The sequence below is a fragment of the Lagenorhynchus albirostris genome, chromosome 14, assembly GCF_949774975.1.
Source record: "Lagenorhynchus albirostris chromosome 14, mLagAlb1.1, whole genome shotgun sequence".
NCBI lineage: Eukaryota > Metazoa > Chordata > Mammalia > Artiodactyla > Delphinidae > Lagenorhynchus > Lagenorhynchus albirostris.
The window spans coordinates 58,768,158-58,794,586 of record NC_083108.1 but is presented as its reverse complement, the minus strand read 5'-3'; the positions used below and the strand labels follow the sequence as shown (position 1 = coordinate 58,794,586).

Sequence of the window (26,429 nt, the reverse complement as noted above, 5' to 3'; positions counted from 1 at the left end):
ATGTATACACACACACACACACACACATATATATATAAACATATATAAAAAACATAGGGACTTCCCTGGTGGTCCAGTGGTTAAGAATCCATCTCGTAATGTTGGGGATGCCAGTTCGATCCCTGGTTGGGGAATTAAGATCCCACATGCCACAGGGCAACTAAGCCCACGCGCCATAACTAGAGAGAAGCCCGTGCACGCACTGCAACGAAGCGAAGAGCCCAAGTGCCGCAATGAAAAATCCCGCGTGCCACAACTAAGACCCGACACAGCCAAAAAAACAAATAAATATTTAAAAAATAAAACACGTAAACACATATACACACACCATGAATATTAATCAGACATAAGAAGGCAATCCTGCCATTTAATACAGCATAGATCAACCTGGAGGACATTAGGCTAAGTGAAATAAGCCAGACAGAAAAAGACAAATACTGTACGATCTCACTCATTTGTGGAATCTAAGAAAAAGTCGAGTTCATAGAAGCAGAGAGTCGAACAGTGGTTACCAGGGGCTGGAGGGTGGGGAAAATAGGGAGGTATTGGTCAAAAAATACCAAGTTGCACTTAATGTTGAATGACTAAGTCTAGAGATCTAATAATGATGATGATAGTTAATGATACTGTACTGAATACTGGAAATATACTACGAGAGCAGACTTCAGGTGCTCTCATCACAAAAGAAAGGTAACTGTGTGAGAGGATAATGTTAATTAGCTTGATTGCAGTAATCATTTCACTATGTAGAGGTGTATCAAATCATCATGTTGTACACCTTAAATATACACAATTTTTATTTTTAAAAAAAGAATCTTACAAAATAAAAAGTTTAGCTTACCTGGGCAAGAAGAATATTTATGACTTCCTCATTTTCATTCATTTCTTCTTTGGAAACATCCTCTTTTGAAAGACTGGCTATCTCTTGTGCAATCTTGGTTTCACACTCCTGTCAAGTGAGAGAAATGAAAAGCACTGGTCAGCCTACTGTTAACACATTCAACAAATTCACACCATCACCAGTCCAGAAGTTTCCGTCTCACCTCCTAGAACTGAAAAAATAAGAGTGACACAGTCAGCTGAACCATCTGGACATATGGGCATCTGCTAACTGGGCTTTGAAAATAATGTGTGGATCTCAGTTTGTGGCTGCACTGGAAGAAAAATGTTCAATTTTAATGTGCTCACCATTTCCGGAACGCTCCCACATAAATTACTTTCTGTAATACTTTGGAGGGGGTTGATTTTAAGCATACAGTTCAACTGGTTTTGACGACTGTATACAGTCAAGTAACCACCGTCACAATCACGACACTGAACATCTCCATCACCACGAAGTGCCCTTGGGCTCTTCCACCATCTGCTGCCCCTGGCAACCACTAACCTGCTTTCCACTGCTCTGGTTTTGTCTTTTCTTATGTTTCATATAAACTGAATTAATCAGTAAGTAGTCTTTTTTATCTGGCACATTGCTAATTTTGATTCGTCTATTTTGTCGTTTGTATCAGTAGTTTACTGAGTAATATTCCATGATGTGAATGTACCCCAATTTGTTCATCCATTCACCAGCTGATGGACATTTCGGTCCTTTCTAGTTTTGAGCAATTTTAACAAGACCTGTTATGCACACTGTGTATTTGCTTTGTGTGGGTATATGCCTTCTTCTGTTAGATAAATACCTAGAAGTGGGATTGCTGGGTCAGATGGTAACCTCATGCTTAACTTTAAAAGAAAATTCCAACTGTTTTCCAAAATGATTGAACCAAGAGCAATACAGGAGAGTTCCAGCTGCTCCACATTCTTGTCAACACTTGGTATTTTTAATTTTAATCATTCTGGTTGGTGTGTAGTAGTATCTCGTGATTTTAAGTTGTATTTCCTTAATGACTAATGATGTTCAGCATCTTCACATGTGCTTATTTACCATCCATATATAATCTTCAGTAAAGTGCCTGTTCAAATTTTTGCCTTTTTAGAATTGACTTGTTATTGTAACAAATGTACCACTCTGGCAGGAGATGCTGATAATGAGGGAGGCTAAGCATGAGGGGGGAAGGGGTATATGGGAATTCTCTGTACCTTTCCCTCAATTCTGCTATGAACCTAAAACTGTTCTAAAAAAATAAAGTTTAAAAAAAATTGGTTTGTCTTGAGAGTTTTTTATACATACTAGTTCAAGTCCTTTATCAAGTGTGTTTTTTGCAGCTATTCTGTCAGTCTCTGGCTTGCATATTCATCTTCTTAGTATCTTTTGAAGAGCATGTTTTGATGAAATGTAATTTACCAAATTTTTATTTCATAGTTCAAGGACCTTGTGTCCTATTTAAGAAATCACTCAAACAGCTCATACAACTCAGTAACAAAAAAACAAAAAACCCAATCAAAAATGGGCAGAAGGGCTTCACTGGTGGCGCAGTGGTTGAGAGTCCGCCTGCCGATGCAGGGAACACGGGTTCGTGCCCCGGTCCGGGAAGATCCCACATGCCGCAGAGCGGCTAGGCCCGTGAGCCATGGCCGCTGAGCCTGTGCGTCCGGAGCCTGTGCTCTGCAACGGGAGAGGCCACAACAGTGAGAGGCCCGCGTACCGCAAAAGAAAAAATAATGGGCAGAAGACCTAAATAGACATTTCTCCAAGGGAAAAATACAGATGGCCAACAGGCCAACAGGCCAACAGGCAACAGGCATGAAAAGATGAAATCATCATCACTAATTATTAGAGAAATGCAAATTAAAACTACAATGAGGTACCACCTCACGCTGGTCAGAATGGCCATCATTAAAAATCTTACAAATAATAAGATTTTTTGTAAGAAGGGAACCCCCCTACACTGTTGGTGGGAATGTAAATTGGTGCAGGTTCCTCAAAACACTGAAAAATAGAGTTGCCATAATGATCCAGTAATCCCACTCCTGGGCATATATCCAGACAAAACTATAATTCGAAAAGATACACCACTATGTTCACAGCAGCACTATTCACAATAGCCAAGACATGGAAACTACCTACATGTCCATCAACAGATGGATAAAGATGATGTGGTATATATATAAAGGAATATTACTCAGCCATAAAAAAGCCATTTGCAGCTACATGGATAGACCTAGAGATTATCATACTAAGTGAAGTAAGCTAGAAAGAGAAAGACAAATACCATATATATCACTTAGATGTGGAATCTAAAACATGACTCAAACTTATCTACGAAACTGAAACAGACTCACAGACATAAAGAACAGACTTGTGGTTGCCAAGGGGGAGAGGGGTAGGAGAGGGATGATGGATTAGGAGTTTGGGATTAGCCGATGCAAACTAGTATATATATAGGATGGATAAACAACAGGGTCCTACTGTATAGCACAGGGAACTATATTCAATATCCTGTGAAAAACCATATGGAAAAGAATATGAAAAAGAATATATATACTTATAACTGAGGTACTTTGCTGTACAGCAGAAATTAACATAACACTGTAAATCAACCATACTGCAATAAAATTAAAAAAAAAAAATCACTGCCTAAGCCAAAGTCAGTAAGATTCTTCTCCTCTGTTTACTTCTGGAAGTTTTTTTAGGTCTTAGTGTATGATTCATTTGGAGCTAATTTTTGTATATGTTGTGTGGAAAGAAGGAAAAAGTCAGCTTCTTTTTTTTTTGCATATAAATATCCAATTGTTCCAGCACCATTTGTTGAAAAGAAAAAACTTCCCTAGTCAATTGTCTTAGCATCTTTGTTGAAAATTAACTGCCCATACATGTATTGGTCTATTTCTGGACTTTCTTTTCTATGTATCTATCCTTATCCAATACAGACTGTCTTGATTACTATAGCTTTACAGTCTTAGTATCAGGTAGTGTGAGCCCTCCAATGTTGTCCTTTTTCAAAACTGTTTAGGCTATTCTAGGTCATTTGTATTTCCACACAGATTTTAGAAGAGCTTGTTAATTTCTACCAAAATCACCTGTTTAGATTTTGATTGGAATTGAACCCACAGATCAATCTGTAAAAACCTAACATCTTAACAATATTGAAATATAAATATATTTTTAATTTATGTCTATTTTTTTTAGGTTCACTATCCAATAGTTCATTGCGAATATACAGAAATACAACAGACTTGTACATCTGATCCTGTATGCTACAATGTCGCTAAAGTCATTCGATTTTGTACAGACTCCTTAGGATTTTATATAGAGACAATCACATCATCTACGTATAATAAAGACTGATTTCTCTCCAATCCATATGCCTTTTTTTCTTGTTTTAGTGCACTGGCTAGAACGACCTCCAGTACAATGTTGAATAGAAGTGGTAAAAGCAGAAATCCTTGCTTGTATACCCAATCTTAGAGGAAAGCATTCAGACTTTCACCATTAAGCACAATGTAAATCAGAGGTTTTTTCTGTTAAGTGCCCTTTATCGGGCTGAAAGGCAGTGACTGCGAGTTTCTGTCATGAGTTAAGTGTCAAATTCTGCCAAATGCTTTCTCTGCATCTACTGACATGATATTGTGCTTTTTTTTTTTTTTTTTTTTGTGGTATGCGGGCCTCTCACCACTGCGGCCTCTCCCGTCGCAGAGCAACAGGCTCCGGACGCGCAGGCCCAGCGGCCATGGCCCACGGGCACAGCCGCTCCGCGGCACATGGGATCCCCCCGGACCGGGGCACGAACCCGTGTTCCCTGCATCGGCAGGCGGACTCCCAACCACTGCGCCACCAGGGAAGCCCTGCTTTCTTATTTTTAGTCTGTTAATATAATGAGTTATATTACTTCTATCTTTAAAAGTCATTTATTCCTCAAAGTTGAAATTAACTTGATGGAACCTTTGGAGCACTTTGTGAATTAATAAGCAGACACGAAAAGACAGCATCAAGAAACTGGCAAAGTAGAGGTAATCCATCCCTTTCTATATTGGCTCTGGTTTGCTATGTCACAATTCCTTTATCCAAGAGAGATGCAGGAACAAGAGAAAGGAAGCCGAGCCCACGTGACCCTCCCTGTCCTGGGTCAGAGACCCTTCATTAAAGGCTGATGGGCAATGCCACATGGTGGACAGTGACCACAGGAGGACTGGTTGGTCTGTCACTAAAACCTGATTCCAGGCCGAATCATGAAGGGAATAATTAATCAAAAACAGGCACTGGAAGCAAAAGATAGATAATCTGGCAAGTGGGGAAAAAGGAAGAAAAATACACAGAGGGTGTCTGCTAGTCCTAGAGTGCAGGTGTAGAAACTCCATCACAGCTTCCTTCCTGACAAAGCTATCCCCACGTAAGTGCAGACTGCTGCCCTCGAAGCAACATGGGTTGTCTTGTCTTTTAGCAAAACCACAACTGCGACCCACCATGGACCATGCTGTCCCACTCGGACAAATGCTAACTCATGTTCCTTGGAAGTGGTCTTTGGACCCTGGCATTGAATCTGCACGTGGGTTGTAAGAGGGTCCAGAGATTTGGGACCTCAGCCTTGGCGTGGCCGGAAACTCAGAGTCCCAGCGCCAAGCAACACACACTAAACTAGAGGGAGACCAACAGTCTGGCTCACAAACCCCAAGCTCATCATGAGGCACACGCCTCCCTGCCTGTTACCAGGTAAAGAAAGCCCCTCTTGATCTTCGGTACCTCCATGTGTTTCTGACTCAAAGCCCTCAAACTCCCCTGCAGTCTTTGAAACATATCACCATCTGACTGCTTCTCACGCCTGGAAAACTGTTTACAGGTACAACCAAGCAGGAAATGACAAAACATCTTTTCACCAAATAGTCTGTTTAATTAAAAAACTCAACTTTCTAAATTAAATGAAGCATTTCCCTCATACCAAGCTGAAGGATCAATAATCCAGAACTAGGAACATGTGAACAAATCTCCCATCAGGGAACTTCCCCTCAAAAGGTATTTACACTGGGTTGGCCAAAAAGGTCATTCAGCTTTTTTTTTTTAAACAAAAACCCGAACGAACTTTTCAGCCAACCCAATATAAATTGGGTTGTACTTTAAAAAAATAACTTAAAATGGTATATAAAAGATTCCAGTGCACTCTTTTTACATTTCATTATAAACATGATGTGCCAAAATAATAAATTTACTCACTTGTCTTTTAGCTTCTCTCAGTTTTCTTTTGAGGGCTGTCAAAATTCTTTGTACTTCCCATAATCTTTCCTCTTTAGATAAATCCTTTATCCCACCCTGCAGATCTCGATGTAAACAGTTCAAAAGAAACTCCTAGAAAGTAACACACCACACACTGTATAGGATTCCATGTTTTGTCATTTTAAAATAAAACCACATGCAATTTCTAAAAATGCAGAATCTACTTTTCAATTATCATTAAAAAAATGACATAATGCATGAATTGTTTTTTCAAGGTTATGACTGAAAAATCATCTTTATTTTTTCTGCCTGAGCATTGGGTTCTAATCCATCAATTTACAATGGTTCCCAGTAGTCAATTCACATCCCTTTCCCCAACACATCAACTACTAAGAAATGGGAGCTCAGAGCAGACAAAAGGGAAGAAAGGCAAGCAGGGATTTGATAACTTGTATGCAAACAAAAGATGTAATAATTATCAAATATAAGTAAACGCCTTAGCCTTGAATTTCTTACTGAGCTTGCCAAACACACACAACCAAATGGCACTGTTTCAGTAGCACAGTGGGAAAACAAAGGATTTGGGGTCAAATCCTGGCTCTTCAGCTTAGTAACCAGGTGACATAGCATAAGTTATTTAACTTCTCCAAATTTCATTATTCTTATCTGTAAAATAAGGCCAATAAAGCAGCCTTGTCCAGATAAGCTAACATTTTTGGACTGCTTACAACATACCTGGCACCATGGTGAACATCTTTAACGCATTATTTCATTTAAGGTAATCTTCACATCAAACCTAGGAGAGGACTCATTTTTAAATGCAATCCCCAAGGCTTAAGGAGGTTAAGCAACATGCCTAATTAGGAGCAGAGCAAGAATTTAAAGCCAGGTCTTTTGATTTCCAAACATGTGCTCTGTCCACTATGATGTTCTGCCTTAACTGGCATGAAATAGTGCCAGATGGGAAGTTCTGGCTTCAGTGTGCCATGAAGAGTGTGCCTGACACAGCTCCAGACACACAGGAAGTGTTCATGGAACAGGAGGCCATCGTTCTCAGCACTGCAGTCTCCCATGGGGTCAGAGCGAGGGCTGGCTCTGGAGGCTGGGAGGGGGGCTGCACACACCTGTCTTCTGATCTCCTCCTTGATGCTCTCCTGGGTCTCGGGCAGTGTGGGCATCGTGGCCATGTTAGACCATCGCAGAGGTTTCGTCACTTGCTTCAGTGTCACATTTCCGAAGAGCTCTTGCACGTGTGTGAAAAACACATATAGGACACGATTGCTAATCTAAAAACAAAAGAAAAGATTTGCAAGAAAAATATTAAAATTATCATTTCATTTCATTTGTGTCTATTGCCTAAGTGCATCCTCAGTAGTGACTAGACATGTTTTGCTAATTAGCGGCCAATTTAAAGAAGAGAATGAGAAAGTATGAGTTAAGTCATGGACTCAGCACTATGAGGAATTGTGGGGAAAAAGCCAAGAAATGGATGCAGAGGCCGATGATCATCAATCTGTTCTGTTTTAGCACCATAACATTAATTGATTTGTTAAATCTTATGTTCTTTATTTTCAAGTTACTGTGATACATTTTAACACATGCAACTGGATCTACTAAGGAACAAAGGAGCCTGCAGCTGCAGAGCTGGGCTGAGTGTGGTAGCCCCTGCTCCAGAGACGAATGCTTCTGGGCAGACTCCAGAGCCCGTGTTTAAATAGATGCTCCAATGCTAAGAGACCAGGACGTTACGCTGGCTAAAAAGTTAATACAAGAAATTATTTCCTACCTAAAACTTATTCTGACAACACACCTGAATCTTCTGTGACACCAACATCCCTACTACAGTTATATTAAGTAACAATGTAATATTTACCAAATTCTGAAAACTTGACTAATATGAAATTTGAGAAACATGTTGCTTCCAAAATATAATCAACGAGCAATGAAGGAATCTTCAGTGAAAGAAAATACACTCTTACATGTAACAGTGTGTTGTAACAGTGACCAATAATAACCTGGTATATTGGCTAAAAAGCTTAAAATAAAAACTATAACCCCATCTCATGTTTTGCCCTTTGTTCTTGGCCTGACTGAAATATCAGTAACTCCAATTAAAGGAAAACACATGCTCTACGCAAGCACCAAGTGAGCAGCAGAAAACGAAGGCCAGGAATTTATGTTGTAAAGAGACACCAACTAACACACCACCCACCTCTCTGAAATGCCTCCTCAGATTAAGATTCTGTAAAATACTCTATATACACCTCTTCATGAAGTCCTCAGGTCAAATCCCTGACCAAATGAATAACGTTAGGGCCCCTTGAGCCTGAGTCTGTATGTGTGTGTGATATGACTAAGCAGTAATGCTATTTGAGGAAGTAACTGAAATCCTTAAAACACTGCAGATGAACTGTAACTGCAGGTACCTCGGGCTCCTCTTCCACTAAGGACAGATCACTGTCATCAGGAACTGCTTACAAACCACACCAAAGACTGGACAATATTCAAATTTCACAGCTGCAGCTAAAAGGCCGACATGCTCATTACCTTACATGCCAACACTGTCCACACTGTGAAATAAAAAGGCCAACATTCAGGCTAACCCCTTACCCACCGTCCCTGGTTCACTGCTTGGTATGTGACTCAGCAACAGGAAACCCTCCCTACATCCCCAGGGCCGGCCGTGTACCTGGACAGTCGGGCTGAGCACTATAGAAATGTTCTGGATGTTCATTTTTGTTTCCAGCTCCTTGGCAATAACGTGGTCCATGTGCATGATCAGCCAGGAGATCAGCAGACGGTTACACTCGGGCAGCTCCTCCAGCAGGCGCTGGAACTCCTGCACCTTCTCGCCCTCTGAGCTCCGCCCACAAGCCTCTTCAAAGCGGGGCAGCAGCTCCTTGGTCAGCAGGTTCTCGGGCAGGTCCCGCAGGTATTGCTTCAGCAAACTGGCCACAGTGTTAGGCTCATACTCTTCCAAGTTTGGAGACTCCTCTCTGTCATAGGCTGCTTTCAGTTCATCCACCTTGGATTTAATTCCTTAGAACATTCGAATTCAAAAGAGAAAGAAAGTATCAAGAAAAAAAAAAAATCCAACACACAGCTTTCTTCCCCACTGTGCCTACCCCTGGGGGAGATCAGAGAAGGGCCATCCTGACCATATGAAGTGTTAATCTGCACACGGTTCATACAATTCCTCCATTAAAGCAGATAAAAGACTACACTTAGAGGACGAATAACCAAAAGCTAAATGATAATGGACAAACTCAATACTCAAAACAAAAGTCATAGTAACCACAGAAACATCAAGCAAATATGCCAATCGATTCAGGGAAAAAAACTTGTTTTTTATTTAAAGATAGGTAGGTAAAAATTCAGGCAAAAATTAAACTACAATCTAAGCATATGCCTTGTTCTACATGAGCGGCCAACTGCTTTTCCTAACTAGTCACAAGACTGACAACATAAAATACAACTCAGTACATACAAGCACGTTGCAAAAAGTTGTGGGTGACTACTCTTTTATAAGTAAAAATTGTATCATAAATGCAAAAGGTGAGTTCACTATCTAAACAAACTCTTTGAAAATTATTCATTACATAATACCCATCTAATTTCTAAGTTTAAGTTCTTTACATGTTTTCTTAATCTGAAACAGGGTTACAATAAAAGAAAAGTGAAATTTTGGGTTACTAAAATCGAATTGTTTTGCTTTTCTTACTGGACAGAAACACACACAAATGTTTTTCAGACACTAAGTATTTTAGATTTTTAGTCCAATGTGCATTTCAGTGACATAATTCAGTGACACTGATTGCTCATGAGAACACAAGGTAGCTTTCTGTTGTTTTCGATACTTAAAACTTTAGGCCAAGATGTGGTACTATACACAACAGAATACTATTCAGCTATAAAAAAGAATGAAATCCTGCCATTTGCAATAGCATGGATGGACCTAGAGGGTGTTACGCTACGTGAAATAAGTCAGAAAAAGACAAAATACTTCATATGTGGAATCTAAACAAGTAAAACAAACTATACTTTGAATATAACAAAAAAGAAACAGACTCACAGATATAGAGGACAAACTAGTGGTTACCAGAGGGGAAAGGGGAGGAGTAAGGGGCAAGTGAGGGGTAGGGGATTAAGAGGTACAAACTACCATGTATAAAATAAATAAGCTACAAGGATATATTGTACAGCACAGGGAATATAACCAATATTTTACAACTATAAATGGAGTATAACCTTTAAAAATATTGAATCACTATGTTGTATCCCTGAAAGTTATATAATTTTGTACATCAACTATACTTCAATTTAAAAAAAACTTTAGGCCAATTACTGGAAACAAGCCACAAACTAAGGCTGACAGATTGTAACGGTAAACACAAACACTCGAGAGTCACCTAGTCTGAGCAGCATTTTACAATCAATAGTGCTTACATCTGGGCTCTGACATTCCTTATGTGAAAACCACTTAATGCCATCACAATAAATCAGTAACTTAATCTAGCACTGACAAAATGAAATCAACAACTCCAAACAGGAAAATAATAATATGAATCTTATTTTTGTGTAATCTTTATTTTGAGGCAGAAAAGTTAGAAAATAATTCCTTTTTTTTTTTTTTACTGAGTAAAACATGGTGTGTGATAATTTTAATTGAAATTCTTGACCAAAACCTCCTCTCTCTCTCACATACATTTTATAGATTTGTAATTTTCCCCCAACAGTGCCTGCCCAGAAAATTGCACAAGTGAAAAGTGCACAAATTTCCAGGTACAGAAAGAGCATATGCAAAATCATAGATTAGCTTTAAAACTGGAACTTATATATGGATAAGTGAGAATCAAGAGTTCTCCACCAGAAAATAATACTGTTAGCATTCAAAAAGAAAAGTCACAGCCATAAACTCTGTAGTCCAGAGTGCTGAATGCAGCATTCTGCCAGAGCTTCAAAAATAAATACAGGGGCTTCCCTGGTGGCGCAGTGGTTGAGAGTCTGCCTGCCAATGCGGGGGACACGGGTTTGTGCCCCAGTCCGGGAGGATCCCACATGCCGCGAAGCGGCTGGGCCCGTGAGCCATGGCCGCTGAGCCTGTGCGTCCGGAGCCTGTGCTCCACAACAGGAGAGGCCACAACAGTGAGAGGGCCGCGTACCGCAAAAAAAAAAAAAAATTGATCAAAGCAGAAGCTTGGCCTCCAAGGAGCCAACAACCAGGGGAGCAGCTCAGTTTGAACACTCTGACACGTGAATTCAGAGAAGGAGTCCCACACCTCCGACTCCAAAAGAATGCAAACATCAAAAATAGATCAAAGACAAAAGAATCCTTTGAACAAAGCTGTAGGAACTCTTCAGAGAAACTTTCACCTAAAACAAAATTTCTTCACACCTATCAAAATCACGTGAGAGAAGCAACTATGTTAGTACTGTGTAGATCTTTAAAAATCCATCATAAATTTTTCTTAAAAGGCAAGTTTCAAATTCATTTAAATGTGTTTATTTTTATGTAACTAAGGACTTATAAATTCAAATTCAGTGCCTAATTCATTTATCTTATTCTCTATAAAATAGTAGCATTTTAGCCAAAACACTCTTAAATGATAACATGTTATCTGTGGGATTATGTAAAGGTCTCCCCAGTTATCAAACATGCTGGCCCTTTCTTAACAAAGCTTAAATATCAAATCCACCCTCTAGAAATGTGCATGAACCAATTAAATGGAAAAAGTAAATCTAGTCTCTTTATTCTAAATGTGTATGATTTAACTCATCATGAAATACGCATGAGCAACAGTGAATATTATAGCCTCAAGGTCCAGGACCAAGACACTGAACCACAGGAACGTGATGACAACAGCACAGATGCCACACAGGTCAGGACTTGCATCCTACACCAACACAAAGCCACCCTGCTCTGTAAGAAATAGAGTCTTCTACTTTAGACAGCATGCATTTTCCTTCATTTTAGACACCCAATATGAATTACTTTCCTGCCAGTATGAAATGTAAGTTTTCATACACACGGAACGTAGAGAAATGGAACCTCAACTTCACTAATGCACATAAGAGCCGCGCCTGGACACAGAGGTATCCACATCTAAACATTTTAGTAAGAACCTAAACATTTAGCAAGAACACTGTGCATCCCTCAGCTGAACTCAGGAAATACTTAAACGACTGTCAGTAACTGTGTCTTGTGGCCAAGAAGCGTCCTGAACCCAGATGTCCTTCCTCCCTGCTGACCACCCTCCAACGCCCAGCCTCATGGAGGCACCCAGGTGAGGGGCACCACACACACACACACACACACACACACACACACACACACACACACACACACACACACAGAGTGTGAGGGTCTTTGTTCAACTGGAAGGATCAAGGAAATGAATGAGGTTTAGGACCCGTGTCACAATTTTCCTCACAAGTGAGTATTTGTTCCCTTCCTTTGAAAAGTGGAAGTGAAGCTAACCTTTAAAAACCAGTACATGTGGCACGAGCCCCATACCTGACACTCTGTAGATGCCTTCACACTTCATGCCATGCTTCTCCACATAATCCACACACTCCCGGAAGACGGCCGGCAGCCGAACGCCGTCGTACATCATGGTCCTCTCCACTGCATCAGCCAGAGGAATCCCAAAGATGGGTTTGAGATTCGGGACATCTATCTGAGGCACCTCTGGCTCCTGAATTGGCTTCTTCTTTTTCTTCTTTTCCTTCCACTGTTTAACCACGTCAGCTGCTGTCAAGTCTTTTGACTTTTTCTCTTTATGTTTTTCCTCTTTGTGTTTTTCTTCTTTATGTTTTTCCTCTTTGGGTTTCTCTTTTATTTTAAAATCCTTCTCTTTCTTTTTAGAAAAGCTGGGCTTCTTGAAAACATGGATCCCCTTGGACCTCTTCATTTTGGAAGGACTTTCGGCTTCATCTCCAGAGCTATCTTCCTGAAAGGCGGCATAGCCTTCAGCTGCCAAAGAAATGCAGGGAGCATGAGTCAGATGTCTGCTGAATGTCAAACTGTCCATTTTCAATGTCTGAAAACAAGACAAAGAAGTGCCACCTGGCCCTAGCTACCTAGCTTTTCACCCCATGGCCAAGCCCTCCTGGTACTCTCAGCAATTCATTCAACGGCTTCCCAGCTAAAATGAGGCGTTGCCGTGACGTCTCCTGACCACAAGAGGGCGACGAGCAGAGAGCCAGTTACCCTTGAAACTGGTTTTATTTTATACACACGTGCAATTGGAATTTCTGCAAACCAAATTATTATAAATAATCATTTATTATCTTAATTTATGTATTATCTACACAGAGGGCTAATGGAGAGAATCCCTATATAATGCACAGCATTCTTTCATCAGCTGAATAAGGCCCTCTAACTTACACTCTACTTAGCTTAGGTTTCTTCATATTTGGTTCCTATAATGTGAAGCAATCTCCAATCATGACACGAAATGCACTACTTCAGACGCTCCCGTCATCCCCATCACACTTTGCTCTCCTGTCTCCAGCTGTTAAGTTCTTTCTGCAGATGGCAGCTGGGACTGAAGCCTCATCTGGGGAGAACAGAACCAGGAAACTCCCTAATCTCGGGATGGTGGCCACTTCCCTGCGTCAGAAGCCCTGGTTTCACACTGATAACTGCTTAGTATCAATATTAGAGTTATCCTAGTTTGGTTTCACTGTTCTTTTTTATTTTAACATCTAAAACTCTCCTTTTCTTTAGCCAACTACCTCACAAGCTATTTTATAACAAAAATTAAAGGTATTGCATACATTTCCCTCTAATTAAAGTACCAATACCACAAACCCCACACCAACCAGAATGGCAAAAGTCTTAAGGGCATAATACCATGACAGAAAGCAACTGGAGTTCTCAGACACCACTGGTGGGAATGTCAACTGGTACAAGCACTCTGGAAATTGTTTTGCAGGATCTACAGATACTGAAATGAGCATGGCCTGTGAGCAATTCCACTCCCAGGCACACACACAACAGAAATGCATAAACTTGGACAATGAGGTTCAGAGAAGCACGATTCATAACACACACTGAAGACAACCCAAATGACCAATAACAGTAGAATGGAAAAATAAATTCTAGTATATTAGTGCAAAATCCAGCAATAGAAATGAACAAATTACTGCCATATGGAATAACACGGATGAATCTAACAAACATAACACTGGGCAAAAGAAACTACCCACAAAAGGAAATCTACTTCCATGTACAAAAGTCCAAAATCAGGCAGTGTCCAGATGTGCTGGGCGTCCCCCCTGAAGGGGCAACAGGCAATTTCTAGGATGCTGATGATGCTCTATTTCCAGAGCCTTGTAATTAGCACAGGTGTATCCGTTTGTGATAATTCATCAAGTTGTACACAATTTGTGCATTCTATCCAAATGTTATGCTTCAAATACAAATTAACTTAAAAATACCGTGAAACTAAAATCACACTTACTTAAAATAACTCACCTGATTTGCTTTTAACATGCTAAAAAGCTATGTCTAAATGATTCATCCTTACAGAACAGGAATCATAAATGGAACGCATGGTGGCATTTGCTTAAGAAACCGAATACATACTTTTTTCACCATGTACCCCAACTGGCCTACACAACCTCGCCAAGAGAGTAAGACTGTATAAGGACAAAATTTCAATATTTACTTTTCATACTTTTATTTAAAATTTAAGAAACCTCCACCAGAAAACTTCACCATTTCTGGAAATTCAGTATTTTTATTTGTGAGAATAACACCCTAAAATACAAAAACTGAGATGCAGAAAAATAAAGAAAATATAAAACAAGAGTCTTTGGATATATTTCTACAAGATAGCAGGTACACATAATTAGAGTAGAAATTTATCTAAACTTTAGCTACAGCACAGAGAAAATGGCACTTACTCCTTTTTTCCTTTTTTTTAAATTTTCCTTTTTTCTTCCCATGGTCCTTCTCATCATCAGACACTATATCGGGAGGCTCATGGAGGCTGTCATGGGGAGGCGAGGGCTCGCCCGTGCGGTACAATCCAGGAAACTTAGTGGGGCTGATCTCCTCAGAGCTGGGGGTGCGGGTGAGCCCACTGCCATGCTCCACCCTGCGGTGCTCACCCGGGCTGCTGGTGGGGGGCAGGAAGCACTCGGTCATGCTGCCTCCTTGACGACAGTGAGGAGGGCGTCTGTTACCTGCCCATCACCCCTGCAGAGGGAGAGAGCACATCACAGTCACCCAACGACCACCAAGACATAAGGGCGCCAGACACACACACACAGAACAGCAACTAATCTTGCATTTACAAATCAAAAATATTTTTCTTCACAATCCCCCTTTAAAAATAGTTGTTCATTTTGCCATCTCAAGTTACATTCGCGCACCACACATTTCGGTTCTCAAAGAGTTGGTTGAAAGCACTGGATCTTCAAGTGTGAAAAAAATGAACCAAATGAAAGTGGGTTCTCAAAGTAGGACACAGAGTTTCCTCTAAAAAAGAACCCACCATTGTAATGGGCTTCATTTTGGATTGCTATCCAACATAAAATCCTAATATTTTTTAAGTTATGGCCAAACAACCATGAATAATAAATTAAGAAGACTGTTAATATAACTACACATGAATAGTTCAGTATCAAAATTTATAAACCAATTAAAGTTATATATACAGATCATTAGCCATAGCTCTATACTGCACTGGACAATTCACATGTGGATAACAGCTGTTTTATCTTGGACTGGAATTATGTTGAAAGAAACAATGGAACCCTCATTTGCTCAGTCCTAAAATACACACACACTAGTTTCGCTAGAATGGACACTACAAAGAAATGCAGATAAACAACAAGGTCCTACTGTACAGCGCAGGAAACTGTATTCAACATCCTGCGATAAACCATAATGGAAAAGCATACGAAAAAGAATGTATATATATGTATAACTGAGTCACTTTGCTCTACAGCAGAAATTAACACAACATTGTAAATCAACTATACTTCAATAAAAAATAAATTTAAAAAAAGAATTAAAAAACCCAAAGGACAAATGTAAGAAAAGTTCAAGATTTGTTTGCATTTTTTTCTTCATTAGACAGATGGTACACAGTACTGTGTTTAAAAGTTACTTGGATTAGTTCTTACTCCTCTTTAATGCCTTCATGATATTAATTTGAAAAACTATTAGAATCACTTGTTTCTCTTTGCACTCACTTCTAAGGTGATTTTGCAATTTTAAAAATCCACAAACACAAGTGATAAGACTGCTATTTCTGACCATAAACAAAGACAAACAAATGTGTAAAAAGATGTGTAAATTATGAGAGCTAATTTCTCTAAAAAGCAAAGAGTTCTCACAAATCAATGAAAATCTCAACAAATCAAGACACCTACACAAAGAATGTGAAGCAGTTCATAGAAAAATGACTAATATCCACATGAAAATAATGTTCAAGTACAATTACAATTTTAAAAACAAAATAAGTTACCATTTTTCTAACAGCAGACTGGCAAAGAACAAAAAAGGTGATTAATACCAAGTGTTGGTAAGGATGTGATCAAACATTTGGGAGAATATCCACTGATGGCTGAAGTGTAAACCAGCACAATCTTTTTTGAAAACCAATTTGGCAATATCTATCAAAATTTTATTTTTTAATATATTTATTTATTTATTTTTGGCTGTGCTGGGTCTTCGTTGCTGCGTGCGGGCTTTCTCTAGTTGTGGCGAGTGGGGGCTACTCTTTGTTGTGGTGTGTGGGTTTCTCATTGCGGTGGCTTCTCTTGTTGCAGAGCATGGGCTCTACGTGCGTGGGCTCAGTCGTTGTGGCTCGTGGGCTCTAGAGCGCACGGGCTTAGTTGCTCCGCGGCATGTGGGATCTTCCCAGACCAGGGCTCGAACCCGTGTCCCCTGAATTGGCAGGTGGATTCTTAACCACTGCGCCACCACGGAAGTCCCTATCAAAATTTTAAATGTGCTCTCTTTGATCCAAGAATTCCTCTTTTTAGGAACCTATCCTTCAGATATACTTTTACAAGAATTCAAAGATGTGTACATGAAAATACGCATTTTAGCACTGTGACAGCACAAACAACATAATCTAAATGGCTATCAATGGAAGATCAGTTAAATTATGATTGATCCAAATAATGGAATATAAACTCACACAACATGCAACTTCTGAAATAGTTAACAACTGTTAACTCTTGGAAGTTGTAAAAGGGGGGGGAGAGAAAGATTTCTTTATTTTATCCTTTCTACATATTTTGAGCCTTACCATGCCCATCTATTACTTGTATTACTATTATTGGGGTTTTTTTTAAACGAACAGGCCACTTTTTTTAGTCTCATAAAAATTGTGTTTTTGACAATATTTAATAGTGTGGGGAAAGCAATTTTATTTATAGCACAATATCAATTTTTAAATAAACATATGCAAAAAACTGTAAGAACAAGGGAACTTTAAAAATAATTATCTGTGAATTATAAGATTATAAGTGATCTTTTTACTCTTCTGCATTTCATAAGTTTTATACCCAGTATACATTACTGCTTGTCTAGTCAGGAAAAACATTAAACAGGAAAAATTCCATCAAAGGAGCTGTAAGCATCACTGTAATTTTTTAGGTTTTCTTCATAGGCCCTGACTGGCTTTTTTTTTTTTTTTTTTTTGCAGTACGCGGGCCTCTCACTGTTGTGGCCTCTCCCGTTGCGGAGCACAGGCTCCGGACGCGCAGGCTCAGCGGCCATGGTTCACGGGCCCAGCCGCTCCACGGCACGTGGGATCCTCCCGGACCGGGGCACGAACCCGTGTCCCCTGCATCGGCAGGCGGACTCCCAACCACTGCGCCACCAGGGAAGTCCTATTATTTTTCAAAAGTACATTCTATTCTTCCCTTAATTGAAGGGATGGTTTTGACCAGCCCAGGTTTGAGAGTTTAAAGAGAGCCAAGATCCCACCAGCCTATCAGTTACACATCACAGGTGAAGAAACTGAGGTCCAAAGACCCGGGAAGCCAAAGCACAGGTGCGGGGAAGGAGCATAGCTTGACACAGACAGACCACTGACGGGCATCCTGTCCCCACGGACCCATGTCATACGCCTCCCTGCATGCTGTCTTCCTCACGCCCTGGAACCCAGCCCTCCTTCCAGGATCTTTGTAGGGCCAATTCATACTCATCTTTTAACATTAAGCCTGCAGATGGGCACAAGGAATCTTTCTGGAGTGATGAAAACGGTCTAGATTTGACTGTGGTGATGGTTACAAACCGTAAATTGACATTTTAAGTGGGTGAATCTTATGGTATGTAAATTATACCTAAAAAAAAATGTTTTAAAAAAAGGATCAAGTACCAGCCACACTTTCTCCAAGAATCCCCCCTCATGCCCACCCCACCCAGTCTAAGCCATGCCCCCTTCCTGTGCCCGCAGAATGCGCGGAGCACACCTCCAGCGCTGCACATGCCTTGCTGGGCTTTAATGACCTGTGAGCACAGGGCCGTCTTGCCCAATAATTCGCGAGTCCTAGCATTTCACACAGCACAGGCTGCACAGGAAGTAGTCAGATGTTTGTTTACTTAACAATCTAATTAGTCTCTTCTATGTTCTCAACAGGCTGTGTCGGCTAATGACACAAAGATGAGAAGAAATGAACCAGCCCTTAGCCTCAACTTTTAATTACAGAAATAAAGAAAGGAAACCCACATTTTATTTGAGTTCCTGTGGCTTCAGGAACTTTCATATACATTAACTAACCTTATATGTCCTGTGAGAAAAGTGTTTTTCCATGTTTACAAACTGCAGAACTAAGGCTCAGAGAAGTGAAGTAACTTACCCTATGCCACACAGCAAGAGATAAAACTGGGATCTGCTTGACTCGAAACACACATTCTTTCCAGTAACCTGCCCTCTACACACACACACACAAGAGGGCACACATGCCAGGAGGAGCAGGGCATTACAGACACAAGCAGAAATGTGGGGCTTGTTATGAGAACGGCAAGAAGACAAGTTGGACGGGAGCAGTTTCACGAAGAAGCAACACAAAAGACACTGAAAGACAAGGTGGCTCTGAACTGAGAGCCAACTGGAGCCAAGCTGAGGGGCTCAGGCACCACACATGGGTCATCACCAAGTCCAAGGCCAGGAAGTGACAACACTGGGGCTAAGAGGAATGAGGGCAGGACCGCGAACAACAGAATGCCAGGCGGGTTTGGACCATTCCCTGCTCTGTGCTGCTACAGCAGCTGGTGACTTACAGTTCAGTCTCCACACTGAACTGACAAAGAAGAGAGTTTTGTTCATGACGCACTGAACAGATTATCTTGCAAAAACTACTCCAGAGAAATAGCTGTTGACCTGACTCAGCCACAGTTGGGAGGAACGGAAGGGGAGCGGCTATCTGCACACAGGAAGGAGTGAGGCCCGAATAGAGGGCGATTTCAGAGGAAAGAACACGCTGGCGCTGGGACTGTTCTGAGCACTGGAGAGCCACAGCAAGCCTGAACCTCGCTGAATAAGAGGGCAGAAGAGGGAGGCCTCGAATGGTCCACAGTAAATTTCAGCATAAATAGCCAAAGGAAAGAAAATAAAACAAATTAAAAAATTAGGAATTCCTACTCCTGAGGCAAAAGGAGAAATGATGTAAATTTGTAAACATTTAAGAAAGAATACGTATCCCTATTCCTCCTGGTGAACACAGCTAAGAGAAGACAACAGACTGACAGGTAGAGCAAGAAGGCAGACAGGCTAGGGACCTCGGGATCTGAGGACCAACACTGGTCCCTGAGTTTTCTTTTTGTCTCTACGTCTCAGACTTAGAGCAAAAGAAGCCAGACAGACGGGCAGGCTCAGATAAAAACAACAACAGAAGCCTGCCCTCTCCAGCTGAACGACCAGAAAGGGACAGCTCTGCCAGACAGAAAACTTTCAGATAATAGTGGTCTACTTCAGCCAAACACCACAGAAAAGTAATCAGGACAGCATGGCACTGGAGCAAGGACAGACAGACAGGTTAGAAGAACAAAACAGAAAATTCACAGGGACTCACATGTACACAGTCAACTGGTTGTCAACAAAGGTTCCAAAGGAATTCGGGGGGAAAGGAAAGTCTTCAACAAGTGGCATGGATAACCATGTGGGGAAGAGAGGTGGTGAGCTCCTCCATCACATCACCCACAAAGTGTAATTCATGATAAATCACAGACACGAGAACTTAACTGCTAAAAACTGTAAAACTTCTAAAATAAAACATATTTTTGAGACCTTGGGAGAAGAATATCCCAGACAGGACCAGAAAGCATTAACTATAAAGTTAAAAATTGACAAAGTAGACTTTTTAACAGAAGCAAACACTTCTGCTCATCAAAAGACACTATGGGGCTTCCCTGGTGGCGCAGTGGTTGAGAGTCCGCCTGCCGATGCAGGGGACACGGGTTCGTGCCCCGGTCTGGGAGGACCCCGCATGCTGCGGAGCGGCTGGGCCCGTGAGCCATGGCCGCTGGGCCTGCGCGTCCGGAGCCTGTGCTCCACAACGGGAGAGGCCACAACAGTGAGAGGCCTGCGTACCGCAAAAAAAAAAAAAAACACTATGAAGAAAATGAATAGTCAAGGCAAAGACGTTGAGAACAATTTACTGTGTGTATGTGTGTGTCCATCTGTGTGTACGCGCCTCACGAAAGACTTACACCCAGAATATATAAAGAACTCCTACAATTCAACAATAAACAGACAATCCAAAACAAAAATGGGCAAAAGAGTTGAGCAAACAATTTACAAAGGAAAATATATGACTGGTCAATAAGCCCACAAAAAAGCTCCACATCACTAAACATCAAAGAAATGGAAATTAAAACTACAATGAGCTATCAACAGACACCATCTAGAAGGGCTAAGATTCAAACAGAACTACAATTCCTAACATTGGTGAGGATGTGGGGCACTGGAAAGTTAAATATATTGCTGGTGGGAATGTACCATTTAACCACTTTGGAAAAGCATCAATATTTGGCAGCATCTTTTACAGTTGAACCCCTACCATATGACCCAGCAATTCCACTCCTAAGCATTTACCCAAGAGAAATGGAAACATATGTTCATGCACAGACATGATCCAAGTAACTTTATTCATACCAGATAAAAACTAGAAACACCTGCATTTCCAGTAACACTGGATAAACAAACTGTAATATGTTCACACAATGGGATATTAGCGTTTTTTAAAATGAACAAACTACTCATACATAGAAGAGAACATATGAACTTCAAAAGACAGCACACCAGACACGCTAGATTACATAAGGTGCGACTATTTATAGGAAGTTCTGGAACGGGCAAACTCACCTCTGTCGAATCGAGGCATGTGGTTGTGGGGATGTGGGGGAGAGGCAGGGACTGAGCACGAAGGAGCACGAGAGAACTTTCTGGTTTGATGGCTACGTTCTGTCTCTTGACAGGCATGTGGGCTACATACACGTATACATCTGTTGAAACTTCTTCTATTGAAACACCACTCTTACATTAGCTTCAGGTGTACCAGGGCTTAGACATTTACATCCGTTTGGAAATGAGGACCCTGGTAAGTCTCATGACCACCTGTCCCCAAAGTCATTTCAATACTATTGACCATACTCCTTATGCTGCATGTTACATCCCTGGAGGTTTTTTTTTTTTTTTAAATAACAGGGGGTTTGTACCTCTTAATATCCCTTTCACCTATTTCAACCCTCCACCTCCCTCCCTTCTGACAACCACCCATTTGTTCTCTGTATCTATGAGTCTATTTTCATTTTGTTTTGCTTGTCTTGTTTTTTAGATTCCACATACAAGTGAGATCATATGGTATCTTTCTCTGTCTGACTTATTTCACTTAGCATAATGCCCTCTAGATCCACCCAAGCCGTCACAAAAAAACATTAAACTGTGCATATCACTGAAAATAAATTAATAACATCAATAAAATCCCTCAGATGGGGGGAAAAAAAGCTATGGAAGCTATATAGAGATGATCATGAGCCATTAAAAAATATGAACTCTCCTTCTCAAACGTTGCTACTCCCACCTTTACCTTCAGCATCCCACCTCCCCCCACACCCAAAATCACTACAACAGGAATGTCTACTTCCAGTCTTTCTCAACTGAAAGCCTGTGGCTGGTACCTGTGCGAAATCTCTCTCCAGAGAAAACTGAAGATATAAAAGGTTACTTCTGCAATATCTAACAAAAACTATTAAAAGTATACAGCAAAAACCATACATCTGGAATTTTACTTTAGAACCCCCCAAAATTATAACGTTGAAATGAAATTTTTCACATAAAAAGAACAGTTATGACAGTTATAACTGAGGTAAAGCCAAAAAAAAAGTGTCATAAAACTAGACTCAAACTTAATAATTGCTTAAAAACATCCACTCCTCCAAAGAACTAGGATATGCATTGTTCTTAAAATAGTCTTTTCTGCTCATGCACCACTATTAACCAGCACACATAATAATAATCATTCACCCATGCAAAGGGACAAAACAATATAAGTAGGAAAGACAGATTGCTAAATTAAAGTCTCCTGAAATGAGCTTTTGAGAATAACTCCAGTGATTTATTAAACTTGATAATTCAACACAGAAAAAGGCCTCGTCCAGAAAACCCATAGCTTGCTTAACTAGTTCACAAGTTAAGCAAATCCAGTATTTATAAACTTTCTTTATTAAATACCAGGCTGTAAGTCACTGGAAGCAGCTTTTCCTCATTTTTACGGTTTTTAAAAATAATCTGTAAATTAAGTCTCTAACCCAAATCTCTACAAGGGAATCCAAACACTGATTCATTAGTACCTCACATACTGAACACTAACTAGCATTAACCTACCATCTGGGAATGTCCAACTTTGTAAGCAGTATTTGCACGCCCAGTACGTTCTTATTCTTCAAATTTTCTCAGAGTTAAAGGACAAGAGTGTCCAGATCACAAGGGACCGCCCCACACCATACATGAAGAGACCCACGCCAAAGCACATCATGAGGTTTTGGGGTACAGAGGACAGAAGGATGATCCTGAAAGACTCCTGCAGGCAGGGAAGAGGGCAAGCAACTTACATACAAAGGATCACGATCAACTTGTCAACAAGAACACTGGAAACTTAAAGACAATAAAGGAATATCTTCAAACCTCTGACAAGACAGCTAGTTCCAAGGACCATTCAAGTGCACAGGTAGAATAAAGACGTTCCAGACACACAGTGGCAAGGACTGTACTCCCCCCGTACACTTGTTCAAGAATCCTGGTGCCCTGAAATGAGACCCTGATGGGCAGCAAGGAACCCCATGAAAAGCAGGCCTGTGATCAGCTAGTGACACAGTCCCTGTGACCCAGGGGAAGAAGGGCTCCAAGGACAAAGGGAGTCACAGACATCTGACTGTGGAAAAGAAGAGTAAGACCTGGTAAAGAACCGCTGGAGCTTTTGGAATATATCTGTCATGAGAACAGAGTAAAAAGCAAATAAAAATAAGAGATAACCATTATCTCTAAGAAAAAGGAAAAGGTAGATGAGAAAATGAAATTGTAGTCTACTGCCTGGCTCAGGGTTACACAGTATTTGTGTGATCATCACCATGAAAACGATGGGTGCTGACAGAATCAAACACCGTGCAGGGCAGGATGATGCTGGGGGCTGGGGGCAGGGGGCCCGGCGAAGGTCTGAGACACCCAAATCCTCATCTACCCTAACACCTAGGTTAACACAAGACATCCAAAACTGCTATCTTCAAAAACAGCAGCTTAAGGATATTATTTAGATAAAGGAAATAAACACCAAAAAAAAATAGCTGAAAGGAAAAAACTAAGACCGAGAGGGGTGCAGGAGCGAGGCGGGGAATAGTGCAAGTCTTTAAACTGGGCTGGGGGTCCCCAAGACCACCCGCAGGGTCGGCAATTCTCTAGATGGACTCACATAAGTCAGCACACAGTCATGCTCACGGCTGCGATTTATTACAGAGAAAGGACACAAAGCAAAAAAACAAAGGAAAAGGCACAAGGAACCAGGCACACGCTCCCGGGAGTCCCCGGGCAGTGGAGTCACAGGGACCCGTGTGAAGCACCGTGTGCTGGGCAGCTCCTCACTCACAGCCCGAGGTCCCCGTGGAGCCCGGTCACACTGGTGTTCTCCGCCGGACGGGTACCGAAATCCCAGACTGCCAGAAAGATGGCAGGTGTTCCGCGTAAACCACACTGTTTTACAAACCACTGAGGCCCAGTAAGCTGCTCTTCTCATTTAGAGACAGTTTTATATGCTCTAGGGAACAGGTATACAAAGAGAAATCCCCATCAAGGGATTTTTCTTAAAACATGAATATTACTGTCCAAGAAAAAAATGTTAAGTTTATAAACTGAGGTGAGACAAATAATCCTTCAGACGAGGCAGATAAGGTTTAGAGGGTTTCCTATCACTCACGGTGAAATCCTCGCCATGCAAATATGTGCGAGGTTTATGGCGTGTGCCCCGTGATGCAGACCAGTATACACAGTTACAGGACTGAGTAATTTCTCATGCACACTCCCACAGACCAACTGTCAGCCCATTAGGCTGTTACATAATTAGTCCTTTCAAATCTTCCAGCATTTGCTTAGGTCTATACTTCAGTAGAGATTTTACTCTTGGGTTACTGTTTCTTTTCTGTACTCTCCTTATAGATCATCAAATTTAATCTTTATTTTAGTTTCTCCCCTACCCCCAGGGGCTTATCCAAACAAATAAACTTTCAATTAGCACCTCACATGCCACTCACAGAAATTCACTGAATGACATAGTGATTTAATGTTTTCCACTCAACATTCTCAGTGTCACTGATTAAAACAATATGCCTGAGATAAGATATGTGTGTAAAATCAGTTTAAAAGATGTGAAATTCCGAAGTTCATCATAATGAATACGAACGTATGAATGTCTTTTTAAGGCTGACAATAACTTTTACATGACTGATAAGAAAACAGAAAAATTCACAAGTTATTTTAGGACACTGATATAATGCAAAATGTAAAAATCAATGTCCAGATGAAACAGAAATCTAAAGGGCACAGATTATGTCCATTATTTAAGTGAACGTTCAAACTCTGAGGATCAGAATGCCAGGTGCTGGAAAATGAGCAGCCAAAACATACAGGATCTAGCAGCCAGAAATAATCCCACCTTCTGCCTGGGATGAAAGGCTGCAGAGGACACAATCCAGTTCTACATACAGCTCTCCAAATCAAAGAGTATGTATATATTAAGTATGGGGAGAAAAGTCCACATTGCCTTTACACAAAATCAAAGGTGCTATCATCAGCAGTCACTCTAATTCAGAGGACAAAAAAAGTTTTCTTATTAAAAAAACAATAAATATCATTTGGTATTATCAGTAAAACAGCACATTTTTAAAGTAATGATATATCCTTTGGCTGGGGGGGAGGGTGGTGTCTTTCCTGCCACATTTCATAATCACAAAATCTATTCTCAAGTAAATAGTAAATTAGAAGTTAACTTGGGGCCGGGGGAGACCAACAAACGTTATTTAATAATTTTTAAAATGCACACCATTGGTTACAACAGAAACTGGGTAAAAGTATCTAGTCCATGGTTCCCAGCGTGCGGAGGCACCCAGAGCACTGTAAGCAAACTCATCCCGGCCACGGGGAGCTTACATTTGAAGGAAACAGAGCGGTATTCAACATCTGCCAGACACTGTACAAACTACCAGCTAAAAGAAGTTCAGTTTCAACATTAAACTGTGCACATTCCTTTCAACAGCATACCTCTGTGAAGCTGGGTTTTCTGGGGTAGCTATGATTTAAAGAAAAAAAAAATGGGGGACTTCCTTGGTGGCTCAGTGGTTAAGAATCCACGGGTTCGAGCCCTGGTCTGGGAAGATCCCCACATGCCACAAAGCAACTAAGCCCGTGCACCACAACTACTGAGTCTGCACTCTAAAGCCCAAGGGCCACAACTACTGAGCCCGTGTGCCACAATTACTGAAGCCCACGCGCCTAGAGCCTGTGCTCTGCAACGAGAAGCCACCGCAATGAGAAGCCCACGCACCACAACGAAGAGTAGCCCCCGCTTACCACAACTAGAGAAAGCCCACATGCAGCAACGAAGACACAATGCAGCCAAAAATAAATAAATAAATTTATTTTTTAAAAAAATCAACATGGAACAAGAAATAAGGGGTGGTGCTGTCCAATCTGATTGCAAAGTATTATAAGCTGTGTGGTGTCCAATAGGCACACACAGACCACTAATTTTAGTTATTTAAGAGTGAAATAATTTATTTTCTCTTTCAGCTATCGTGTACTATTTTTTCAAATGGTTACTAAAT

At 40.8% G+C, this 26,429-nt stretch overlaps 1 protein-coding gene across 5 annotated transcripts in view; it reads right to left on the bottom strand.

The window, feature by feature from the left end:
- The window catches only part of RALBP1 (ralA binding protein 1), a 44,175-nt gene that overhangs the window by 6,234 nt on the left and 11,512 nt on the right, over positions 1 to 26,429 (bottom strand). For 4 of the 5 annotated variants that reach the window (XM_060121508.1, XM_060121507.1, XM_060121509.1 and 1 more), the window contains 6 exons: positions 14,999 to 15,293; positions 12,603 to 13,061; positions 8,778 to 9,127; positions 7,213 to 7,374; positions 6,089 to 6,220; positions 842 to 949 (listed from right to left, as the gene is read on the bottom strand). In XM_060121508.1, coding sequence (XP_059977491.1) covers positions 842 to 949; positions 6,089 to 6,220; positions 7,213 to 7,374; positions 8,778 to 9,127; positions 12,603 to 13,061; positions 14,999 to 15,242 — 1,455 coding nt within the window. In that variant the 5' untranslated portion in view covers positions 15,243 to 15,293. Of the gene's footprint in view, positions 1 to 841; positions 950 to 6,088; positions 6,221 to 7,212; positions 7,375 to 8,777; positions 9,128 to 12,602; positions 13,062 to 14,998; positions 15,294 to 26,429 lie in introns of those variants that run through there. The other variant, XM_060121511.1, reaches the window with a different exon arrangement.